The sequence below is a fragment of the Lutra lutra genome, chromosome 11 (assembly GCF_902655055.1).
Source record: "Lutra lutra chromosome 11, mLutLut1.2, whole genome shotgun sequence".
Lineage (NCBI taxonomy): Eukaryota > Metazoa > Chordata > Mammalia > Carnivora > Mustelidae > Lutra > Lutra lutra.
The window spans coordinates 10,048,499-10,073,227 of record NC_062288.1 but is presented as its reverse complement, the minus strand read 5'-3'; the positions used below and the strand labels follow the sequence as shown (position 1 = coordinate 10,073,227).

Genomic DNA, 24,729 nt, shown 5'->3' with positions numbered 1-24,729 from the left:
GGCATCAGCATAATGTTCAAAATGGAATAGGAAATGTAACTCACATACATAACAATACATGCCAGTACATGGTATATTCATGTCAGGGTTCTATTAATGAAGGAACTGGTCAGATATGAAGCTTCTTTGAAGGAGAATGCAGGCAACTGGTGTGTATACAGCCAATGAAGCAGGGGGGAGGTGGAAACTCATGGGTTGAGAGTGTTAAATTGGCTTGGGTTGCTAAATTGTAAATCCTTGGCTGAGGTTCTCACCCTAACAGAGGTCATTTGTATTTTTTTTTTAATTTTTTTATTTTTTTTTCAGCATAACAGTATTCATTATTTTTGCACCACACCCAGTGCTCCATGCAATCCGTGCCCTCTACAATACCCACCACCTGGTGCCCCCAACCTCCCACCCCCCACCCCTTCAAAATTCTCAGATCGTTTTTCAGAGTCCATAGTCTCTCATGGTTCACCTCCCCTTCCAATTTCCCTCAACTCCCTTCTCCTCTCCATCTCCCCTTGTCCTCCATGCTATTTGTTATGCTCCACAAATAAGTGAAACCATATGATAATTGACTCTCTCTGCTTGACTTATTTCACTCAGCATAATCTCTTCCAGTCCCGTCCATGTTGCTACAAAACTTGGGGATTCATCCTTTCTTTCTTTCTTTTTTTTTTTTTTTTTACAGCTTTATAAACATATATTTTTATCCCCAGGGGTACAGGTCTGCGAATCGCCAGGTTTACACACTTCACAACACTCACCATAGCACATACCCTCCCCGATATCCATAACCCCACCCCCTATCCCAACCCCCTCCCCCCATCAACCCTCAGTTTGTTTTGTGAGATTAAGAGTCACTTATGGTTTGTCTCCCTCCCAATCCCATCTTGTTTCATTTACGCTTCTCCTACCCCCTCGATCCCCCATGTTGCATCTCCTCTCCCTCATATCAGGGAGATCATATGATAGTTGTCTTTCTCCGATTGACTTATTTCGCTAAGCATGATACCCTCTAGTTCCATCCATGTCGTCGCAAATGGCAAGATTTCATTTCTTTTGATGGCTGCATAGTATTCCATTGTGTATATATACCACATCTTCTTTATCCATTCGTCTGTAGATGGACATCTAGGTTCTTTCCATAGTTTGGCTATTGTAGACATTGCTGCTATAAACATTCGGGTGCATGTGCCCCTTCGGATCACTATGTTTGTATCTTTAGGGTAAATACCCAGCAGTGCAATTGCAGGGTCATAGGGTAGTTCTATTTTCAACATTTTGAGGAACCTCCATGCTGTTTTCCAGAGTGGTTGCACCAGCTTGCATTCCCACCAACAGTGTAGGAGGGTTCCCCTTTCTCCGCATCCTCGCCAGCATCTGTCATTTCCTGACTTGTTAATTTTAGCCATTCTGACTGGTGTGAGGTGATATCTCATGGTGGTTTTGATTTGTATTTCCCTGATGCCAAGTGATATGGAGCACTTTTTCATGTGTCTGTTGGCCATCTGGATGTCTTCTTTGCAGAAATGTCTGTTCATGTCCTCTGCCCATTTCTTGATTGGATTATTTGTTCTTTGGGTGTTGAGTTTGCTAAGTTCTTTATAGATTTTGGACACTAGCCCTTTATCTGATATGTCATTTGCAAATATCTTCTCCCATTCTGTCAGTTGTCTTTTGGTTTTGTTCACTGTTTCCTTTGCTGTGCAAAAGCTTTTGATCTTGATAAAATCCCAAAAGTTCATTTTTGCCCTTGCTTCCCTTGCCTTTGGTGATGTTCCTAGGAAGATGTTGCTGCGGCTGACGTCGAAGAGGTTGCTGCCTGTGTTCTCCTCGAGGATTTTGATGGATTCCTTTCTCACATTGAGATCCTTCATCCATTTGGAGTCTATTTTCGTGTGTGGTGTAAGGAAATGATCCAATTTCATTTTTCTGCATGTGGCTGTCCAATTTTCCCAACACCATTTATTGAAGAGGCTGTCTTTGTTCCATTGGACATTCTTTCCTGCTTTGTCGAAGATGAGTTGACCATAGAGTTGAGGGTCCATTTCTGGGCTCTCTATTCTGTTCCATTGATCTATGTGTCTGTTTTTGTGCCAGTACCATGCTGTCTTGATGATGACAGCTTTGTAATAGAGCTTGAAGTCCGGAATTGTGATGCCACCAACTTTGGCTTTCTTTTTCAATATTCCTTTGGCTATTCGAGGTCTTTTCTGGTTCCGTATGAATTTTAGGATTCTTTGTTCCATTTCTTTGAAAAAAATGGATGGTACTTTGATAGGAATTGCATTAAATGTGTAGATTGCTTTAGGTAGCATAGACATTTTCACAATATTTATTCTTCCAATCCAGGAGCATGGAACATTTTTCCATTTCTTTGTGTCTTCCTCAATTTCTTTCATGAGTACTTTATAGTTTTCTGAGTATAGATTCTTAGTCTCTTTGGTTAGGTTTATTCCTAGGTATCTTATAGTTTTGGGTGCAGTTGTAAATGGGATGGACTCCTTAATTTCTCTTTCTTCTGTCTTGTTGTTGGTGTAGAGAAATGCAACTGATTTCTGTGCATTGATTTTATATCCTGACACTTTACTGAATTCCTGTACAAGTTCTAACAGTTTTGGAGTGGAGTCTTTTGGGTTTTCCACATAGAGTATCATATCATCTGCGAAGAGTGATAGTTTGACTTCTTCTTTGCCGATTTGGATGCCTTTAATTTCCTTTTGTTGTCTGATTGCTGAGGCTAGGACTTCTAGTACTATGTTGAATAGCAGTGGTGATAACGGACATCCCTGCCGTGTTCCTGACCTTAGCGGAAAAGCTTTCAGTTTTTCTCCATTGAGAATGATATTTGCGGTGGGTTTTTCATAGATGGCTTTGATAATATTGAGGTATGTGCCGTCTATCCCTACACTTTGAAGAGTTTTGATCAGGAAGGGATGCTGTACTTTGTCAAATGCTTTTTCAGCATCTATGGAGAGTATCATATGGTTCTTGTTCTTTCTTTTATTAATGTGTTGTATCACATTGATTGATTTGCGGATGTTGAACCAGCCTTGCAGCCCTGGAATAAATCCCACTTGGTCGTGGTGAATAATCCTTTTAACGTACTGTTGAATCCTATTGGCTAGTATTTTGGCGAGAATTTTTGCATCTGTGTTCATCAAGGATATTGGTCTGTAGTTCTCTTTTTTGTTGGGATCCTTGTCTGGTTTTGGGATCAAGGTGATGCTGGCCTCATAAAATGAGTTTGGAAGTTTTCCTTCTATTGCTATTTTTTGGAACAGTTTCAGGAGAATAGGAATTAGTTCTTCTTTAAATGTTTGGTAGAATTCCCCCGGGAAGCCGTCTGGCCCTGGGCTTTTGTTTGTTTGGAGATTTTTGATGACTGTTTCAATCTCCTTACTGGTTATGGGTCTGTTCAGGCTTTCTATTTCTTCCTGGTTCAGTTGTGGTAGTTTATATGTCTCTAGGAATGCATCCATTTCTTCCAGATTGTCCAATTTGTTGGCGTAGAGTTGCTCATAGTATGTTCTTATAATTGTCTGTATTTCTTTGGTGTTCGTTGTGATCTCTCCTCTTTCATTCATGATTTTATTTATTTGGGTCCTCTCTCTTTTCTTTTTGATAAGTCTGGCCAGGGGTTTATCAATCTTATTAATTCTTTCAAAGAACCAGTTCCTAGTTTCGTTGATTTGTTCTATTGTTTTTTTGGTTTCTATTTCATTGATTTCTGCTCTGATCTTTATGATTTCTCTTCTCCTGCTGGGTTTAGGGTTTCTTTCTTGTTCTTTCTCCAGCTCCTTTAGGTGTAGGGTTAGGTTGTGTACCTGAGACCTTTCTTGTTTCTTGAGAAAGGCTTGTACCGCTATATATTTTCCTCTCAGGACTGCCTTTGTTGTGTCCCACAGATTCTGAACAGTTGTGTTTTCATTATCATTTGTTTCCATAAATTTTTTCAATTCTTCTTTGATTTCCTGGTTGACCCATTCATTCTTTAGAAGGATGCTGTTTAGTCTCCATGTATTTGGGTTCTTTCCAAATTTCCTCTTGTGATTGAGTTCTAGCTTTAGAGCATTGTGGTCTGAAAATATGCAGGGAATGATCCCAATCTTTTGATACCGGTTGAGACTTGATTTAGGACCAAGAATGTGATCTATTCTGGAGAATGTTCCATGTGCACTAGAGAAGAATGTGTATTCTGTTGCTTTGGGATGAAATGTTCTGAATAGATCTGTGATGTCCATCTGGTCCAGTGTGTCATTTAAGGCCTTGATTTCCTTGTTGATCTTTTGCTTGGATGATCTGTCCATTTCAGTGAGGGGAGTGTTAAAATCCCCTGCTATTATTGCATTCTTGTCGATGTGTTTCTTTGATTTTGTTATTAATTGGTTTATATAGTTGGCTGCTCCCACGTTAGGGGCATAGATATTTAAAATTGTTAGATCTTCTTGTTGGACAGTTCCTTTGAGTATGATATAGTGTCCTTCCTCATCTCTTATTATAATCTTTGGCTTAAAATCTAATTGATCTGATATAAGGATTGCCACTCCTGCTTTCTTCTGATGTCCATTAGCATGGTAAATTCTTTTCCACCCCCTCACTTTAAACCTGGAGGTGTCTTCGGGTGTAAGATGAGTTTCTTGTAGGCAACATATAGATGGGTTTTGTTTTTTTATCCATTCTGATACCCTGTGTCTTTTGATTGGGGCATTTAGCCCATTCACATTCAGGGTAAGTATTGAGAGATATGAATTTAGTGCCATTGTATTGCCTGTAAGGTGACTGTTATTGTATATTGTCTCTGTTTCTTTCTGATCTACTACTTTGAGGGTCTCTCTTTGCTTAGAGGACCCCTTTCAATATTTCCTGTAGAGCTGGTTTGGTATTTGCAAATTCTTTCAGTTTTTGTTTGTCCTGGAAGCTTTTAATCTCTCCGTCTATTTTCAATGATAGCCTAGCTGGATATAGTATTCTTGGCTGCATGTTTTTCTCATTTAGTACTCTGAATATATCATGCCAGCTCTTTCTGGCCTGCCAGGTCTCTGTGGATAAGTCTGCTGCCAATCTAATATTTTTACCATTGTACGTTACAGACTTCTTTTCCCGGGCTGCTTTCAGGATCTTTTCTTTGTCACTAAGACTTGTCAATTTTACTATTAGGTGACGGGGTGTAGACCTATTCTTATTGATTTTGAGGGGGGTTCTCTGAACCTCCTGGATTTTGATGCTTGTTCCCTTTGCCATATTGGGGAAATTCTCTCCAATAATTCTCTCCAATATACCTTCTGCTCCCCTCTCTGTTTCCTCTTCTTCTGGAATCCCAATTATTCTAATGTTGTTTCGTCTTATGGTGTCACTTATCTCTCGAATTCTCCCCTCGTGGTCCAGTAGCTGTTTGTCCCTCTTTTGCTCAGCTTCTTTATTCTCTGTCATTTGGTCTTCTATATCGCTAATTCTTTCTTCTGCCTCATTTATCCTAGCAGTGAGAGCCTCCATTTTTGATTGCACCTCATTAATAGCTTTTTTGATTTCAACTTGGTTAGATTTTAGTTCTTTTATTTCTCCAGGAAGGGCTTTTATATCTCCCGAGAGGGTTGCTTTAATATCTTCCATGCCTTTTTCAAGCCCGGCTAGAACCTTGAGAATCATCATTCTGAACTCTATATCTGACATATTACCAATGTCTGTATTGATTAGGTCCCTAGCCTTTGGCATTGCCTCTTGTTCTTTTTTTTGTTGTGAATTTTTCTGCCTTGTCATTTTGTCCAGATAAGAGTTTATGAAGGAGCAAGTAAAATACTAAAAGGGTGGCAACAACCCCAGGAAAATATGCTTTAGCCAAATCAGAAGAGATCCTGAATTGTGAGGGGGGAGAAAGGGGATAAAAAGGGGTTCAGAAAGAAAGAAAAAAAAAAACTATTAAAAAAAAGAAAGCCGATAAAGAAAAAATATAAAAAGAGGAAAAAATATATATATATTAGATAAACTATTTAAAAAACGTTAAAAAAAGAAAACGGTAAAAGTTAAAAAAAAATTTAGCAGAAGAAGAGAAAAAGAAAAAAAAATTGAAAAAGAAAAAAAAATTAAATTAACTGCAAGGCTAAAAAAAATCATGGGGAGAAAGCCATGAGTTCCGTGCTTTGCTTTCTTCTCCGCCGTTCTCCTTGGTAGGTGAACTTGGTCCTGGCTGGGTTTCCCGTAGATCTTCTGGGGGAGGGGCCGTTGTAGTGATTCTCAAGCGTCTTTGCCCCAGGCGGAGTTGCACCGCCCTTACCCGGGGCCGCGCTGAGTCATCCGCTCGGGTTCCCTTTCGGGAGCTTTTGTTCCCTGAGCGCTTTCCGTAGAGTCCGGAGGACAGGAATAAAGATGGCGGCCTCCCGGTCTCCGGCCCGGAGGAGCCGAGAGCCCGGGGCCCCACTCCTCAGTGCGCCCTCAGAGAACAGCGCCAAATGACTCCCGTCACCCTGGCCTCCGGCCGCGCTCCGAGCTGACCGAGCCTGCGACCGGTTCAAGGCAACCCTGAGCTGAGAGTCACTCCTCGGCTCTGTCTCTGCAGCCGGCTTCCCCGTTCTAATACCGGTAAGCTCTGCGACACTGAGACACCCCCGATCCTTCTGCGACCCTGCGGGACCTGAGGCCGCGCTTACCCCGCCTGGGCTTCACCCCAGTTAAGCCTCTGGAGCGATGTCCCTCAGCGGAACAGACTTTTAAAAGTCCTGATTTTGCTCCGTTGCTCTGCTCCCCGCGGTCTATCTTCCCGTCGCTTTGGATTCACTTCTCCGCCAGTCCTACCTTGCAGAAAGTGGTTGATTTTCTGTTTCTGGAATTGCTGTTCTTCTTCTCTTCAATCTCCCGTTGGATTTGTAGGTGTTTGCAATCTTTAGATAAGCTATTTAGCTGATCTCCCACTACCCGAAGTAGTCTCAGCCTGCTACTTCTCCGCCATCTTGACTCGGGTCCCGGTCATTTGTATTTTTATAGGATTTACATTGCCATTGGAGAAAAAAAAATTTTTTTGCATCTCTGTTATATAACAAAGCTTGCAGCTTAGTTTTCTTTTTTTTTTTTAAATAAAGATTTTTATTTATTTACTTGACAGAGAGAGATCACAAGCTGGCAGAGAGGCAGGCAGAGAGAGAGGAAGGGAAGCAGGATCTCCGCTGAGCAGAGAGCCTGATGCGGGGCTCGATCACGACCCTAGCTGAAGGCAGAGGCTCAACCCACTGAGCCACCCAGGCGCCCTGCAGCTTAGTTTTCTATACGTTAATTTCTGCCCTTAAAAAGGTAGTAAAACGCCCTAATGGTAAACAGTAAATCAAAGTTAGGAGAGTCCAAAGACCCTTGGTGGGCTTGTCGGATGGTGCCCTTACCATGAAATGAAGCCCACAGTCATCTTGCCTGTTTTTCTTGCAAGTTCTGTTTTTTTTTTTTTTTTAAGATTTTATTTATTTATTTGACAGAGAGATCACAAGCAGGCAGAGAGGCAGGCAGAGAGAGAGGAGGGAGCAGGCTCCCTGCTGAGCAGAGAGCCCGATGCGGGGCTCGATCCCAGGACCCCAAGATCATGACCTGAGCCGAAGGCAGCGGCTTAACCCACTGAGCCACCCAGGCGCCCCACAAGTTCTGGTTCTAATAGGTATAGTTCAGCGGTGCTTATTTTACTTTATTTCATTTATTTATTTATTTCAAGTGAAAATGTTTTAGTATTTAATGTCTTAGTATTAACAGCTATTGATTCAAAAGTTAAAATATTCCATCAAATGTGCACACTTGAATTATTAAAACTTAGTTATAGGGGCACCTGGGTGGCTCAGTGGGTTAAAGCCTCTGCCTTCGGCTCAGGTCATGATATCAGGGCCCTGGGATCGAGCCCCACACCGCGCTCTCTGCTCAGCTGGAAACCTGCCTCCCCGTCTCTCTCTGCCTGCCTCTCTGCCTACTTGTGATCTCTGTCTGTCAAATAAATAAATAAAATCTTAAAAAGAACTTAGTTATAATAAAATCTTAAAGATGTTGCCATTCTGTAATTAAATAAATTATAACAACATCGAGAGTCTCTAGCAGTGTACCAAAATCATCTCATAAGTTTATAAATATATAAAAATTTCTTTTAGTTTTATTGTCCTCAGAAACCAGGACCATTTAATGATCATTTACTTGTCATTTTCATCAGCGATGATTCTTACTGATTTCTATGCTACGGAATACATCTTTCCCTAATTATTTCTGTTTTACTAAAATGAAAATAAAAATTTTTTCTTGGAAACAAAATGAAGTCAAATTAATTCAACAGCTGCTGAAATTTCACCTGAAATTTTAAACCGCTCCAAAACCACAAAAGGAGAAAATAAGGGCACCTGGGTGGCTCAGTGGGTTAATAAAGCCTCTGTCTCGGCTCAGGTCATGATCCCAGGGTCCTGGGATCGAGCCCCATATTGGGCTCTTTGCTCAGTGGGGAGCCTGCTTCCTCCTCTGTCTCTCTGCCTGCCTGTCTGCCTACTTGTGATCTCTGTCAAATAAATTAAAAAAAAAAAATCTTAAAAAATAGGAGGAAATAAACACATCAGCTTTAATGTAGATAGTATGCAATAAAAATGAAAAGATTTACTTTGGGAAAGTTAACACAAATAGAAAAATTGATTAAAATTGTGTTCACTAAAAGTCCTGCCATTAGCATTTTTATTTAGTACAATATATGCTAGAATATAAATACGTAACAACATACCCTTTCTTATCATGGGGAGTCCTTTATACAACTAAAATCCATGGCCAATATTTTATATGAAAAAGAAAAATAAACTAAACCTGTAAATTCTCAGAAAAGAAGCAAGGATATAGGAAAATAAGGTATTTTATATAAATTATAGAGGATAGTTACAGTGAAATCCATTACCTTCCTCTGACTCAATTTTACAAAATAAAGTCAACATGTGTTATTCTGTGAACTGTTAAGTTTAAAGTAATATTTTTTTAAGTTATGGAAGTATGTAATATTTTGCCCATCATAAAACACTGAAAAATACTGACGGGATAAATACTACCCATAATCCAACCATGCAGATGTATACTAGGGAGTAATCAATATATTTTAGCATTTCCAGCTAACATCTCTTTTAGGCAGAAACATCATTACTGAATAGAAATGTTTTTAAGCGAAGGAGTTAAAAGAATAGGGTCTACTGAATTTAAGCAATAGCCACCAAACATAAAACTGGGATCCTGAGATACCATTTTGTGGCATTCAGAATAGAATCAGCATTTTAGAAATACCCACTTCAGTTTTGTTAGGAGAGAGTCTCCAGCTGCCCGGATCAAAAGAGGAGAAAAGTGCTTCCAAAGATGGAGAGTATATAATATAGTGAGATACAGAATTCAGAGCAAATGTGTATGTGTATATACCGTATTATCACTATAGCTGTGTTTATATATGAATCTGTATATATGTGTATATTTGTATACACACAACTGATATGCTCTTCATACATAGTTGTGTTTATTTTTCCCCAGTTTGAGGAGTTTGTGACATGTTATTATTCCTGTTCCCTCTTGGATATCATGGGATAAAACCCACAGTCTCAAAGGTTTCAATTTTCCATGAAAACAACCGTGTGTACATTTGTGGTTTTATATACACATATATATGGCGAATACACACACACACACACACACACACACAATCTTGTCTTTAGTGCTAATGCAAGTTGGATCTTAGAAAAAAATGTGGGTAAAGTATCGTGTATTTCTGTCTGGGGTTGGAACATACTGTAAAATGTTATATATTTGGAATATATTTTGTGGTTTGTCTAATATTTATAAAGACAACTCTGGGAAGAATTCAAAAGGTGATTTCATTGAAATACTAGAGAAATGGGGGCCATGTTACCTGTGATTGGAGCCTTATCTTTGTATAGTAAAATCTGCATTTCTATGTCAACATCCAGATTGTTTTATATGTTAATATTGTGGCAGGAATCCCTAATAGAAATACTCTGGGGGGCGAGTGGGGTGGTGGGAAGGAACACTGTGGCCCTTTCAAAAGGTAGTGGTCAAAGACAAACTATTATCTTGATCCCATATATTGTTCTTAGCTCCTAACTGGAGTTGACCTTCTTTTCATAGTCTTCTTTAGGCGGTGGTAGTTCAGCAAGGTTTTCATCAGGAAATTCAGCCGTAGTATCTGGGGCTGTGGTCACTCAGTCTGCACCCCACGAAGGCAGTCAGCCTCACAGATCACTCTGTATTCTCAGGGATGACTTCAGCCACATTCAGATTGCACCAAGCCCCAATGATGCAAGCACCTGTCAATATTACGTTTCTGCCTGCATATGCTTTTGATTCAATAACATTATCTCCTATTTTCATGGCTAGCCTTGAGGACTAGCACCTGTTTTTCTAGGAGGTTACCTTAAGCAATCACTATCCGCCCAGCTTCTGTAATAATCCGTGCTTTAGAGTGGATCACCGTCCTGTGGTTACATCACCCCGGGATTTCAGTTTCTGCAACACAACTGTCCAGGAGCAACCTTCACACTCTTTGGAGCTTCTCTGCCATGGTTTGGACCCTGAGTGGTGCATATTTTAAAGTCATCAGATGAGTACGTGTGATGAAGGCTAGAAAGTGTCTGGGACTCGTGTTAGGTGATATGTATTTCCATGACTCCTTCCTCTACCTCCCAGTCATGATTTACGCCCTTTATTACCCTTGACCCCTTGGTGTCTCCACTCAGCACCCTGTATGTGTCATAGTCATGTAAGTGACTATCCCTTTAAACTTCAGGCATAAGTTTTCAAGGAGCCCACCTCTACACACTGGTCCTCCGGCTCAGGGTCTGGTACATCTTACAAGTTCAATAATGCTTGTTGAATTACTGATGAGCTGGGATCTGAGCCACTTTGTGAAAAAGAAAAAAATGGTGGGTGCTAGGTAGTGGAGGTGGCAAGGTGGTTCAGCAGAGTTGAAGGACATCCACACTCAGCAGTAGGAGGGCAGATGGTAACGTGGGACCGATTGCGGTGGAGCCAGGCAGGAGCAGGGGAGAATGCAGACCTAGAAAGCACCGACATCTTAATGAGAAATGAGGTGTAAGGAGCCTTCTATTCACAGCCGGTCTCCCTCTCCCTTGGGCTGTCCTTTCTGTCACAAGTGGGCAGAGTGCATTCTCGGTAGGAAGAGGAGGGGGAGCGAAGAACAGAGAAGCCCAGGACGCAAGACGGAGCGACAGGTTCCTCTACAGCCACCTCCCTCCGAAACAAGCTTCACCACGCGAAGACTTGGCTTCTGTTAAAAACCTCCCTGGGTCTGTTCGAGCGTGACAGGACGGTCTCTATCGAGGGAGGAGACACCTGACAGCTCCTCTCCCACCCGCCTGGCCCCGCAAGCCCTATCCCCGCTGCCGGCGGGCGCATCTAGGCGTTGCGCACCCGGGCGCCCAGCAGCAGCTTTACCCGCCCAGGCTGGGATCGCGGTGCCCGCGGGCGCGTGCCCAAGCGGGCTTGCCGGGAGCGCGCGCGAGCCGGGGGGCGGAGCGTCGGGCGGAGAGCAGCCAGGGCGGCGCGGCGCGGCGCGTCTCGCCTTCGCAACCGCCAGCCGCCCCGCGCCCCCAACTCGGGCTGGCCCGGGGTCCGAACCCCCGCCCCGCCCCCCGCCCGGCCCACGGGGGACGTGCCGCTGCCGACTCGCGCCTGCCACTTGATAGCAGGGCACACCCGGAGAGAACGCGGAGCCATGAGCCGCCTGCCCCGGAGGGTGGCGGCGCTGCTGCTTGGGCTGCTCGTGGAGGTAGGGGCCGAGGCCGGGCCGCGCTTCCCCGGGCGCCTCTCAGACGCGCTAGCGGAGCGCGAACAATGCCGGGGGCTGAGCGGGGTGCAGTGCCGGGACGCCCCCGAAAGACCGTCCGGGAGAACCGGAGAGGTCGAGCGGCAGAGAGCCACAGGCTCGCGGACCTGCATAAGTCCGGCTGCTGAATGTGTGGGGATCGTGGTGACACGGTCCCATCCGGCCCCCCCCCGCCCCGGCCTCCCCCCGCCCCGGGCTCCCCCCTGGCCTCCCCTCCCGTTCCCCACCCAGGACCGCCTACGCTTCCCCACACCCCTTCTCCCGCGCTCCGGGCTGGCTTTTTTCTCTCGCTCGTCGCGGCGGTCTGGAGGACTCAGGAGTGACCTTTATGCGTTGTACCCCAAGTTCCCTCGAGGAGGGCGGGAAGGAGGGGGTTCCGCGCGGCTGGGGGAGGGGGCGGTGGTCCCGGGAGCGGCGCAGGCGCAGAGTCCAGGCCGCGTGCGGTTCGAGGTTGGAGTGGGCTGGAGGGCGGAGGTGCGAACGCGCGGACTCGTAGTTGCGGGAAAATGTCACGGAATACCAGGGAAGTAGCCGCGAAGAGCGGGAGGAAGCATTCCTGCGTGTGAAAATGAAGCGCACGGTCTTCAGTTTGGAGAGAAAAATTCCGCGGGGAGTTTGGGTGTTGGACGTGATTTTCTGGAAGCCTAGAGAGGGAATTTGTTGAAGCCACTGGCAGTGGCAGCGCCCGGTGAAAGCAACGCTCCTGCCGTCGCTCCAACCCATCCAGGCCTTCCCCCGGGGCTGGGAAGTTGCGCCCCCTGATGGGGGGGGCGCCCCCTTTTTTCTAAAGCGGGTTTTTAAAAATGTGAGCTAGTAGGGTCCTGGGGTGTGGAGTCTGAATTAGGGTTTGTCCAATTCCCTGCTCATCTTCGTTACTTTGAAGGAAATTTGCATTAAATTAATGAAATCAGAGTGAATGGGTGATGAATACTTACACTCCTTTCTGTGTTTTCTATTTTAGAGGCCTGTAAAACTTTAATAGTTGGGTATCTGTGCTGGAAATGACTTGGTTTTCTTAGTTGATTAAAAGATGATTATTAGGAAATATTGGATGGGAACGTCTTCTTAGCACTTGAAAGTAAGGTTGATGTTTGGAAAAGCTTCTTGCTCCAGGCAGACTTTTTGTTTTTTCCTTAAGATTATTTATTTATTTGAGAGAGAGAGAGAGAGCAAGTGCCCTAGCAGGGGTAGGGGCAAAGGGAGAGGGAGAAGCCGACGTCCCTTTGAGCAGGGAGCCCTATGGGGGAGCTGAATCCCAGGACCCTGGGATCATGAACTGAGCTGAATGAAGGCTGGTGGTTAACTGACGGAGCCACCCAGGTGCCCACGTTTTTGTTCTGTGGTTTCTTATTTAGTATTTTTGTGTGGTGCCTCCTCACTTGCATTCTTTGCATTTGCTGAGAATCTTAAAACCTTAGGTATCACATCTCTGTGACTCACCAAACAGAACAAGGGGGAAGTGAATCTGAAAGGGCTGTTTCCCTAAACACCAATGAATCTGTACTTAATGCATGCAGTGCCCGCCTCCCAGCCACCTTTTCAAATCAGCTTTTGATAAAATTATCTAGCGTTCCATTTTCCTGCCTCTCCCTGGTCTTTAGTGTGTGTGGGGCTGTGTCCTGTTATGTAGCTGAGACTGCTTCAGGGACCCAGTGCTTTCCAAAGAAGCTTCCTTTCTAAAGGAATTTCTCATCTTAATAGAGTGTTCAAATCATGTCTGAAAGGTTGAAATGATATGAAAGGCAGAACTGTGACAACAGTGAAAACGAAATGACTAAGCTGATGTTCTCAAAGTCAAATATCTAGGTGATCGGTAATTTCTGCTTTCAGTATGATGGTGTGGTGTAGCCCACTTTCATGAGATGATTATGCTAAACACCTGATTTGTCTCTGGGGGAGAGGTGTCTCTCTGAGGAAGTAAGATTTTTTTTTTTAATAGTTCGTCACATGGAATTTTATGCATGAGATAGGTACTGAGATGTTTTCATCTTAAATTGGTTGCTCTGAATTTCATCTAAAATTGGCTGTTGTCAGAGCACCTTCGATGCTCGAAGTCCTGAATCACATACGTAAGTGTGCAGTCACATTTGCCAGATATGTGAGGAGGTAAAGAGTTCTCTGCACGTTAAGCACATAAAACCACCTACCGATGGAGATATTTGGGGACTTCTGACCGCCAACGGCAACCCAGGAGAGTTGCCTCTGTTTCTTTGTTCTGCTTGAACGGGTTTAACTGTAGTTGATTATATGCTGCTGGGGAAAAAGGGCATCCTCCTAGCAGTGGTCATTCCATTCCAGCCCTGCAGCACTCTCTTCCTAGCCAGCACCACCCGGGACCAGGCAGGGAGGTTTTATTTATGTCAGCAAGAAGTCCTTGAGTAGGGAGGGCAACTGGAAACTGTTTTGAAAAGGGCTCCGCCTCCCCCCATCCCTTTATAGAAATTCACCTACCTGTTAGACATAAAGGCTGCATATTTGTTTTTGACTTATCACACATTTATAGAGTGCTTATCCTGTTTCAGGTACTGGTCTAAGTAAGCACTTTACAAGTATTAACTGATTACAAATATTAACTTAGCAATGACTTCTTTCGCCATTTTATTTCAAAGGGAAGATGTTATAAAGAACTTGTCCACAGTCTCAGCTGCTGTGAAATGTGAGGGACTTGAGATAGAAACCCAGGCAGCTGGCCTCCGCCTCCCCGTGCTGCGCTACTGGTTCTCCCACTGCTGGACACCACAGAGACGTGGAAAGAATTTGCACATAGGGTGTCCTGAAGCCAGGGGTGGGCTTGAAGAGATCTGTGTTCCATGAAGCAGGTGAACCAGCAAAATATGCTCTAGAGTTCAGTCACATTTCCTTAGGGGACCCATGTAATCTAGCGTCCAAGCTGTGACACTTGGGAGAATGAAGTCAGGAGCTCTTAGTAACTGGGCCCACTCAGCAGACATCAATCCACAGGACTGTCTCAGGAAATTTGGTTGTGTGCTAGAGAGGGCTTTAAAGTAGGAACAGGTTGTTGAGAGCACCACCTCTTCCCCGGGAGGCTTCTTAGGAGCTCATTAGTGAAGTGACCTTTCCTTTCTGGTATCTCAGAGTTTCCTATGAATTGCAGGAAAAGCAGATGAGGGCTCTCATTTCATCTCCCTAACCCCCTCCTCCCCCCACCGTCACTCTGCCAGCTGCTTAGGTCCCAGGCACCCAGGTCATGAATGTGGTCACAGAATCAGGGAACCCCGAAGCCTTTTTGGGTAATAAAATTCCAAAGTTCTCTGCTTCTCTTCTGCTCACTGGCTCCTGTGAGGCCCCGAGGACAGTGCCTCCAGAAAGACTGAAAATGCTAGACTGTCTCCTGGTAGCCCCAGGAAAGTCATTCCCAGCGGCCTTCATGGAGCTGCAGTGGCACCTTAGAAACCAGAGGAAAAAAAAAAGTTTCAAGTCTGATTGTGCTTTAGTTGAACCTGGGGAGTAGGTAGGCTCTAGCGGTATGGGCCTCTCAGGGGCTTTTTATCAGAGTGCCTCATTTTCTAGATATAGTTATTGCAGTCACTTTCTGGAGGTCTGGTTGTTGACACTTTTGTAATATACTTAGTCGTGTTTGTTCCAAGGGCTCCGAAATGAGCCTAGAAACATGCAGTGTACTATTTAATGCAACGCTGCCCAGGGCAAGTGCTGGGTGTTCTGTGGATCTGTTCACTGGGGGAATGAACTCTGCTGGGTTACTCTACTGGAGGGACTGGCATCTGGATCTTTCTGTTTCTCCCCTGGCACCCCAAACTGGAAGCCTTTAAGGGAAGCTGCTCCTTGTGTTTCAAAATCGTTGCCACGGAAGAACAACCCCTTCTTAGGCTAAAAAAAAAGGAGAGGTCTTCTCCTAGAGAGAGAGGGTTGAAAAGTGAACATTGTCTTTTGAAACGAAGGAAAATAAGAGGATTACTGAGTGTTTCTCTAACATCCTATGTATTTTGATGCCTGGGAGGCTTGAGATTAGAACCAAGTCGTGTTTAAGGTTTTTTTGTTTGTTCCTTGCCACATGTTTCTTGTGCCCTGGAATGCCCAGCAGTTGTGGCAGCCCTTGGGTCCCAATTCTCTGACATTAACCTTTTCAGCCCTCCCACTTTGTAGAGCTTTTGGAATCTGAGCAACGTACAATTTGAATGAAAAAGAAGACTGTGGGGAGTTTGTTTCCTCTAGAGGCCCACGGGAGGCGGGGTGCTGATGGATGAGAGCTGGCCCTGATAAGTGAACCCAGTGGCAAGCACTTGCTCTGAAGTAGGGAAAGCCTGGCTCCAGGTATGTGAGGAAGGCCAGACTTGGGGCTCTAACTGGCCCTTGCTCTTTTGTGCACAGCTATAAAGGTCAGCTGGGGGGAAGTGAGTCCAGAAGTACATGGATTAGGCTAGTGGTCATGTGATTATCTAGCCGTAGGATGACAGCTCATTTTCCTAGAACTTGTGTTTGTCATCTCTTCCTGATGAGGCCTCTCCCATGTCACCCTCAGTGACACCCTGTATAAGTCCCAGCCCAAGTCCCCTCCCAGCCTCCTTGCTCAGACCAATTCCTTCCCTTCTCTGTATCTGTTACCTCTAAAATATGATGGGATTTACATTACAGGGGCAAAAGTTTGCTCCATTTTGTTAACCGAAATATCCCCAGCTCCTAGAACAGGACCTGCCACAGAACAGGACTCCGTAAATATTTGAATGAGTAAACAGATTAGTGGGTAATGATCATGGGTGAAGGAGCTGAGTGGATCTACAGTAGGAGAGGGGAAGGTCATTGTTTAGCTGCGAGCACCTGTATTAGGACTTAGCTCTAATCTGTTTGAACACCTGCAGTGACGGAAACTTAAAATCTCTCAAAACAATGCATCTGTTTTTTAGACAATCTTAGTAGTTTAAGTTTTCTGTTATATTGAGGAGAAATGACTGTGTTGTTTTTACCTGGTTCTAGTTCTACATTCTTGGGCCTTGTAGAAGAAATAGAATCACAGTGTCAACCCCTCAGTGTTTGAACACAGCTATTATAGTCCCCACTGTGTTCTTCTCAAGGTTCATTCCCTTCTGTCATTTCTCCAAGGACGTGGTTTTGAATCCTCTCACCATCCTCACAGCTGCCCTTTGAAAACTGTCACTCTGTCAGACTCAAGAAATTCTCACTGATTGGTCCTAGAAAAAGTCAAAACTAATCCGCTTAAAACAAGGGCCAAAATTTTGTGGTTAATAGTGGGAGAAAAAGCAAAGCCCAAGTTATAAAAATGAGTTAATTTTATCTAAGTATTTTTGTAATTATGAATCCATTTTGGGGGTGGGAGAGAGATTAATTTTTCTGACAAAAATCTATGATGAATAATAGGATAGTCTTCACTCGACATGGGAAATTAGAGGCATGATCATAAAGTTTTTTGTCTTTTTTTCCCTCAGAATTATAAATTCTAGTAATCAACCCTTCCCTCCAATTCCCACCTCTAGCTTCTCCTGATCTTTTTAATTCATATCCTTCTCCTTTGGTCATTATTAGTGATTTAGCTGCCACATTCTTTTGTCCCTTCCATAGGCTTCATGAGCTACTGCATCTTTGTGAGATCTACAAGGTCATTTTGCTGTCCGTTCCTGTGGTATCTGTTGTACTCTCCTGTGATCCTGTCATCAAAGATGTCGCATACTAAAGTGGGCTGGGTTGTTGGTGCACTGCTTTAGAAGGAGAGAGTCATTAGTGAGTATATTTTGTCATGAAGCCTTTGGCTTGCCTCTTATCTCTTCCCCACTGTGACTTATTTGAACAATAAGGACACACTGTTCTATAGGTGTGACTGACTGGCTCTATCACAGCCCTAGTGTGGACCTTGTCATATGCAGATAAGATAAGCCAAGAGATTCACATTGAATTTTCAGTGACACTGCAATCTTTTTAATATGGGCTCCTGGTCACCCACAAATCCTCACAACAGTTGTGGAGATGTTTATTATAATTTATTATAATTTTAAAAACTGAAATCGAGGACTGTATATTTATTCTAATTATATTTCACATTACATTCTTCATGCCATCTTGTTAAACTTGTCAGCATCTGCTTGGATGTCTCAGTCCATTTGGGCTGCTCTAACAAAATACTACCTACTGGTATAAACAACAGAAATTTATCTCTTATGGCTCCAGAGGCTGAGGAGTCCAAGATCAAGGCTCCAGCATGGCTGAATCCTAGTGAGGGCCCTCTTCCTGACTCGTAGTGAAGCACCTTCTAGCTGTGTCCTCAGTTGGTGGAAAGGGCAAGGGGTCTCTGTGGGATCCCTTTTAGAGGAGCACGAATCCCATTCACAAGGGCCTTGTGAGGTAAACACCTCCCAGGGGCTCCAAACCACCACATCAGGCATCAGGGTTTCAACATACGGATTTTGAGGGGACGTGAACATTCAGACCATAACAGATGATGACACGACCATGTGTTGTAGAATCTCAACTCTTTGTATATGGGCTGGTAGTCTTTGAGTAAATTACTCAAGCTCTCATCGACTCAGTTGATTGACCTATAGAAAGACAAGTGCCTTAGTGTTGAGGGAGGCCACGGGAAAATCCCCCACTTGAGACAACTCTGTGTAGGCTGGATCAACAGATTGTGAACATTGTCTCTAGGCAGGCCCCAGGCGTCTTTATTTTTTAACAGATGCACAGTGCTTCTGATGATGAGACGACAGTCTGTAGTCAGCCCAGCCAGACTAAACCATTTGCTACGGGTCCCCGAAGGCACCACATGATGTCTGGCTGTTTCCCTTCCCTTTTACTTTTCCATTTGAACTCCCACCATAGTTGAAGATGATCAGGTGATGTCTAGGAAGACCATGCTAATTGTCCCCTCGGGTATGAGTTAAGTGCCAGAGCTGGGCAAGCCACTTTCAGGACCTCCTCGCTGAGGTATTTTAATTGCCCGTTTGTGATCTGTGAACCTGTTAGACCTTGAGCTCTTAGGGGACCTTGGTTCCAAAAAGTTTAGCAGATGTGGGAAGAGGGGGTGTGGAATGAGATCAGGAGCCTGGATGTAGAGGTTTACCTCAGGAAAGAGAATGTGGTTTGAGTCGGGAAATGAGGAGGTGAGCAAGGGGAAAGGTGTAGAAATATTTTAGGTTTAGTGGGGCAACTGGGTGAGATATCTTGTTGTTGTTGTTGTTAAAGTAATCCAAGAAGGCGAGTTGGAAAGGATCTGAACTTTAAGTAATGGCAAAGGTCTGAGAGAGGTGTTGTGGGAAGGGCCACTTAGATGGTATATACCTGTTCGTTGCAGAACATTGCTGGCTGAGATTTAAATGAACATTTCTAATAGTCCTATGGATACAGCCAAGCGTCCTGACTTGCCTCTGAATGGCAAGGGAGCTGAGGAATGAGAAGGTAGCTACTAGAGTTGGGATTGGTGCTGGGACCGTGGTAGTATGTCAGGAGCATGAGAATTCTTGGAGGTTATTGTTAAGATGGCTAATTTAGGGTCAGTCTGGAAGGTATAAAATTAGAAGGGGGTTCATGGATTGGAAAATGAAGAAAATTGGAGGGTATGGGGCAGATCCCCATAAATTGAGCCATTGGGAAAAGAGAGTGAGGATATTGTGCTAAGGAAAAAGAACTTGCTATGAGGTTTGTATTAGTTTTCTGTTACTGCTGTAACATATTAGCTCAAACTCAATGGCTTAAAACAACACAAACTTATTATCTTGAGGTTCTGGAGATCAGAAGTCTTACATTGGATTCACTAAAATTAGAGCGTCAGCAGGACTGCTGGGCTGCATTCCTACTGGAGGCTCTACTGCAGACTGTGTTTCCTTGCCTTTTCAGTTTCTAAAGTTTACCCCCGTTCCATGACTGCTGGTCCCTTCTTTCATCTTCAAAGAATAGTATGTTCAAATTTCTCTCACTTCTTCTTCCTTGTGTCCCTTATAAAGGCTCTTGTGAATAGAATAGATGGTGCCTACCCAAATTAGCCAGGATAATCTCTCCATCTCAAGATCCTCAACTTAATCACATCTGCAAAGTCTTTTGGCCATGTAAGGTGACATACAGGTTTCAGACATTAGTTGGTGGACATCTTTGAAGGGAAGAAGAGGCATTATTTTGCCTAATACAAGGTTGAAAAAACTACTGCTTAACATAAATATTGTGGCTAAATCACTGTTAGTGAAGTTTTTTTACAGTCCATTAACACATTGCATACAAGGTTATTCTGTGGGAAACTAACCTGTGCAGTCCAAAGCCCTGCTGAGATAGATGGTCAGTGGAGTGAGTGAGTGAGTGTGTGCCACAACTCGCTGTGCTGGGTTGAAGTGAAGATTTATTAGTAAGTCTGTTTCATGCTTTGAGTTCTTGGTAGGAGGAGTGAAAATATGTGGTACTCAGCCCTGTGGAAGTTGATGTTTATTTCCAATTTTCCTGAGTTGCACAGGAGGACAAATCACAGATAGAGAAAAGGTTTCTGTCATCATGGAATTGAGACCACAGGTCACCTGATGCACTTGATGCTTTTTCCACTTCCTTGCAGGAAAGGAACTGGTCTTCAAAATTAAGACACCTGGGCACGCTGGTCCCCTGAGTTGGGTGTTTGGGGCCATCACTGTGGTGGCTTCTCAGGCTGCCTCATTATCATCTCTGTGGGGAATGGCTGCCCTTGGAGACTGCCTTCTGGACAGGAGTCATACTACTCCTGTGAGACTAAAGGGGTTGGCAAGGAGTCTGGGAAGATGGCAGAGTAGGAGGATCCTAAGTTCACCTGATACAACAGATACACCTAGTAATAGCCACACTGGTGTAACTAACCCAGAAAATGAACCGAAGACTGGAAGAACAGACACTCCACAATAAATCTTAGAGAAGCCACGTTGAGAAATGGTAGGAAGGGCAGGGTCCTGGTCAGTCAGGATCCAAACTATCCAGTGAGATGAACCATAAATTGGAGGAGTACCATGGAGCCTGGAGCATGGAAGGAACAGGAACACACCCCATACCGGGTACCCCAGACACAGGGGACCTGCACAGGAAGATGACTCCCCATAACATTTGACTTTGAAAGCAGAGGGGCTTAACTTTGTGAGTTTTTATAGTCAGTGAGACTTTTCTCCAAGAATAAAAGAGTTGGCAGAAGCCATTTCTCACAACCGCCCCCTGCCTGGGCTAAATACCCAGACACCTGCAAGGTTCAGCTTGAACACTCTCCATATAGCTTGTTAACACCATGGGTCCTACCTTGTGCTCTCCTTTGGATTTGCCCCGTCCAACCCACCCTACCTGACAGAAGTCCCATCAAAGCAGCTCGTCAGATCTCCTCCTTCAAGCAGTACCAGTAAGCAGCTGCATAGGCCTTGCTAATACTACATGCCCTGCCCCCATGTTCTCCTACGGACTTGTCGCATCCAACTAGCCCCACTTGGCAGAAGTCCCTCCAAAGCAGCTCCATGTCTCATCCTGCAAGAAGACCAGCATAGGGGCGCCTGGGTGGCTCAGTGGGTTAAGCCGCTGCCTTCGGCTCAGGTCATGATCTCAGGGTCCTGGGATCGAGCCCCGCATCGGGCTCTCTGCTCAGCAGGGAGCCTGCTTCCTCCTCTCTCTCTGCCTGCCTCTCTGCCTGCTTGTGATCTCTCTCTGTCCAATAAATAAATAAAATCTTTAAAAAAAAAAAAAAAAAAGAAGACCAGCATACATCTTACTAACTAACACCATGTGGCCTGCACCCTCACATTCTCCTGCAGACTTCCCTGTCCAACCAGCCCCACTAGGCAGGAGTCTATCTAAAGCAGCTCCAGAGGCTTCTCATTCTTTAGTCAGCCCCAGCAGTGGCCAACAGCACTCCAAAGTGACTCCTCTCAGGGGAGTCATAAGGCCAGTGCTTTTAAGATCAAGAGGAGAAGATAACCATACACAACAGTCCCACTGCAGCCCCAGCAGTGGGCTGGGGTCACACATTCAGTCTGACTGCCAGTCCCACCCACCAACAAAAACTTCACAGGGGGCAGCACAAAGAGAGAGCGCTGTAGTCACTGCAACCCCAAGAGATGGACTGGGGAAGACACCTGGTCTGACTGCAGGCCCTGCCCACCAGTGAAAGCCTTTCAGGGGAACAACTCAGAGAGAGCACACTGCAGTTAAGTGTGACTGCAGCCCTCGCAAATGGGCCGAGGACAGGCATCTGGTCTGACAGAACTACAAGCCCACTGTGGCCCCAGACTGACCCCTTAATGATGCAGTGACTAGATACCATCCACAATACGTAGAGAGCCATTGTAACTAAGTGAACTGAAGGCAAACATGGCTCAACCACAGGAGTAAGGTGCATGCAGCACATGCAGGAGATACTCCTTGAAGTGCCAGGTTCTGGTGAAGCGGAAACATTGCACTACCGAGCACTATAGGACCTGTTCTCTGTAAGGCCAGTGCTTTTAAGATCAAGAGACATAAATGACTTTCCTAATACATTGAAACAAACACAGAGGGTTAGACAAAAGAAGGAGAGGAATATGACCCAAATGAAAGAACAGGACCAAATCACAAGAGAACTAAATAAAATGGAGATAAAGCAATATTCCTGATAGAAATTTCATCTCTGATTTGTTTATGTTTTCTACTTCTATTTTTAAAGAACCAATTAGAGATGAAGAACTGAGTAACTGAAATTAAAAACACACTAGAGAGAGTAAATCATAGACCAGAGGAAGCAGAAGAACAGACAGCAAGCTGGAAGACAGAGTAGTGGAAAGCAATCTAGCTAAACAACAAAAAGAAAAAAAAGGATAATTAAAAGAATGAGACTAGGTTAAGGGAACTCAGCAACATCATCAAGCTTAATAATATTCACACTATAGCAATCCCAGAAAGAGAAGAGAGAAATTGGGGGAGAAAATTTATTTGAGGAAATAATAGCTGAAAACTTCCCTAATCTAGAAAAGGAAATAAACATCCAGATTCAGGAGGCACAGAGAGCCCTCAACAAAATCAACCCAAGGAGGTCCACACCAAGACATTGTAATTAAAATGACAAAAAGTAGTGATAAAGAATTTTAAAAGCACCAAGAAAAAGGAAGACAGCTGCATACAAGGGAAACCTTCTAAAGCTATTAGCTGGTTTTTCAGCGGAAGCTTTGCAAGCCTGAAGCAAGTGGCATGGTATATTCAAAGTGCTGAAAGGAAAAAAACTTGTAACCTAGAACATTCTGTCTAGCAAAACTATCATTCAGAATAGAAGAGGTAGAATTTACCAGACAAACAAAAACTAAAAGAGTTCATTACCACTAAACCAGCCTTATGAGAAATGTTAAAAGGAATGCTTTAAGTGGACAGGAAAGGCCATAATCAGGAGTAAGAAAATTGCAAAAGGAAAAAAATTTCACAGGTACATAAAAACATAAAAAAAGGAGTAGATTGATCACTTGTAAAACCAGTGCGGAGGTTAGGACACAAAAGCAGTAGAATCAATTAGAACTACAAAAATCAGTCAAGGACTCGCAAAATAAAAGTATGTGAAGTATGACACATAAAATGTGGGTGGGGGCAAAGATTTAATGCTTTTAGAATGGGTTCAAACTTAATTGACCACCATCAATCTAATATAAATTGCTGTATGTACAGGATGTTAAATATCACCCTAACAGTAACCACAAATCAAAAACCTATAATAGATATATAAAAAAAAATAAAGAGAAAGGAATCCAGGCATATCACTAAAGAAAGCTATCAAACCCAAGAGGAAGAGAGCAAGAGAAGAAAGGAATTATAGAAGAACTACAAAAACAACCACAAAACAAGTAATAAACTGGCAATAAGTATATACCTATCAGTAATTACTTTGAATGTAAATAGACTAAATTCTCCAGTCAAAAGGCATAGGATTCTGAATTCTTAATTTAAGAATTAATAAGATTGATAAACCACTGGCCAGACTTACCCAAAAGAGAAAGGACCCAAATTAATGAAATCATGAATGGAAGGGGAGAGATCATGACTTAACACCAAAGAAATAGAAACAATTATTAGAAATTATTATCAGCAACTGTATGCCAACAAATTAAGCAAGAAGAAATGGGTGCCTTCCTGGAAACTTACCAACTACCAAGACCGACAGAGGAAGAAGTAGATAATCTGAATAGACCAAATACCATAATGAAATTGAAGCAGTCATCAAAAACCTCCCAAAAAATGAAAGTCCAGGGCCAGATGGCTTCCCACGGGAATTTTACTAAACATTTAAAGAAGAAATAATGCCTATTCTTCTGAAGTTGTTTCAAAAAATAGAAACAGAAGGAAAACTTCCAAAGCAGCTCTATGAGGCCAGCGTTACCCTGATCCCCAAACCAGGCAAAGACCCCATCAAAAAGGAGAATTACAAACCAATATCCCTGGTGAATATAGATGCCAAGATTCTCAACAAGATCCCAGCTAATAGGATCCAACAGTACATTAAAAGGATTATCCATCACGATCAGGTGGGATTCATTCCTCTGTTGAATTTTTTAAGGTACTTTTGGGAAACATCTTGCATGTGAGTATTTTTTAGACTCTCTATTATTTCATTTTTCCAACCTCTCTATTTATAAAAGATGCTGGTGATGCCCAAAAAACAAATAGCCTAGTTAAGAAATGGGGGGCAGAAGATATGAATAGACATTTTTCCAAAGAAGACATGCAGATAGCTAACAGACACATGAAAAGATGCTACTATCACTCATCCTCAGGGAAGTACAGATCAAAACTACAATGAGATATCACCTCATACATGTCAGAAGGGCTAAATTAACAACACAGGAGAGAACAGACATTGGTGTGGATGTGGAGAAAGGGGAACCCTCTTACACTGTTAGTGGGAATCCAAACTGGTACAGCCATTCTGGAAAACAGTATGGAGGTTCCTCAAAAAGTTAAAAATAGAGCTACCCTAT

General features: G+C 43.6%; 1 protein-coding gene and 1 pseudogene across 1 annotated transcript in view; one reads left to right on the top strand and one right to left on the bottom strand.

Moving 5' to 3' along the window:
- Nucleotides 1-10,072: 10,072 nt before the first annotated feature.
- Nucleotides 10,073-11,715, bottom strand: LOC125081298 (dynactin subunit 6-like; annotated as a pseudogene).
- Nucleotides 11,489-24,729, top strand: part of VOPP1 (VOPP1 WW domain binding protein) — a 106,020-nt gene continuing 92,779 nt past the window's right edge. The window contains exon 1 of the mRNA XM_047694630.1: nt 11,489-11,767. Coding sequence (XP_047550586.1) covers nt 11,714-11,767 — 54 coding nt within the window. The 5' untranslated portion in view covers nt 11,489-11,713. The remainder of the gene's footprint in view (nt 11,768-24,729) is intronic.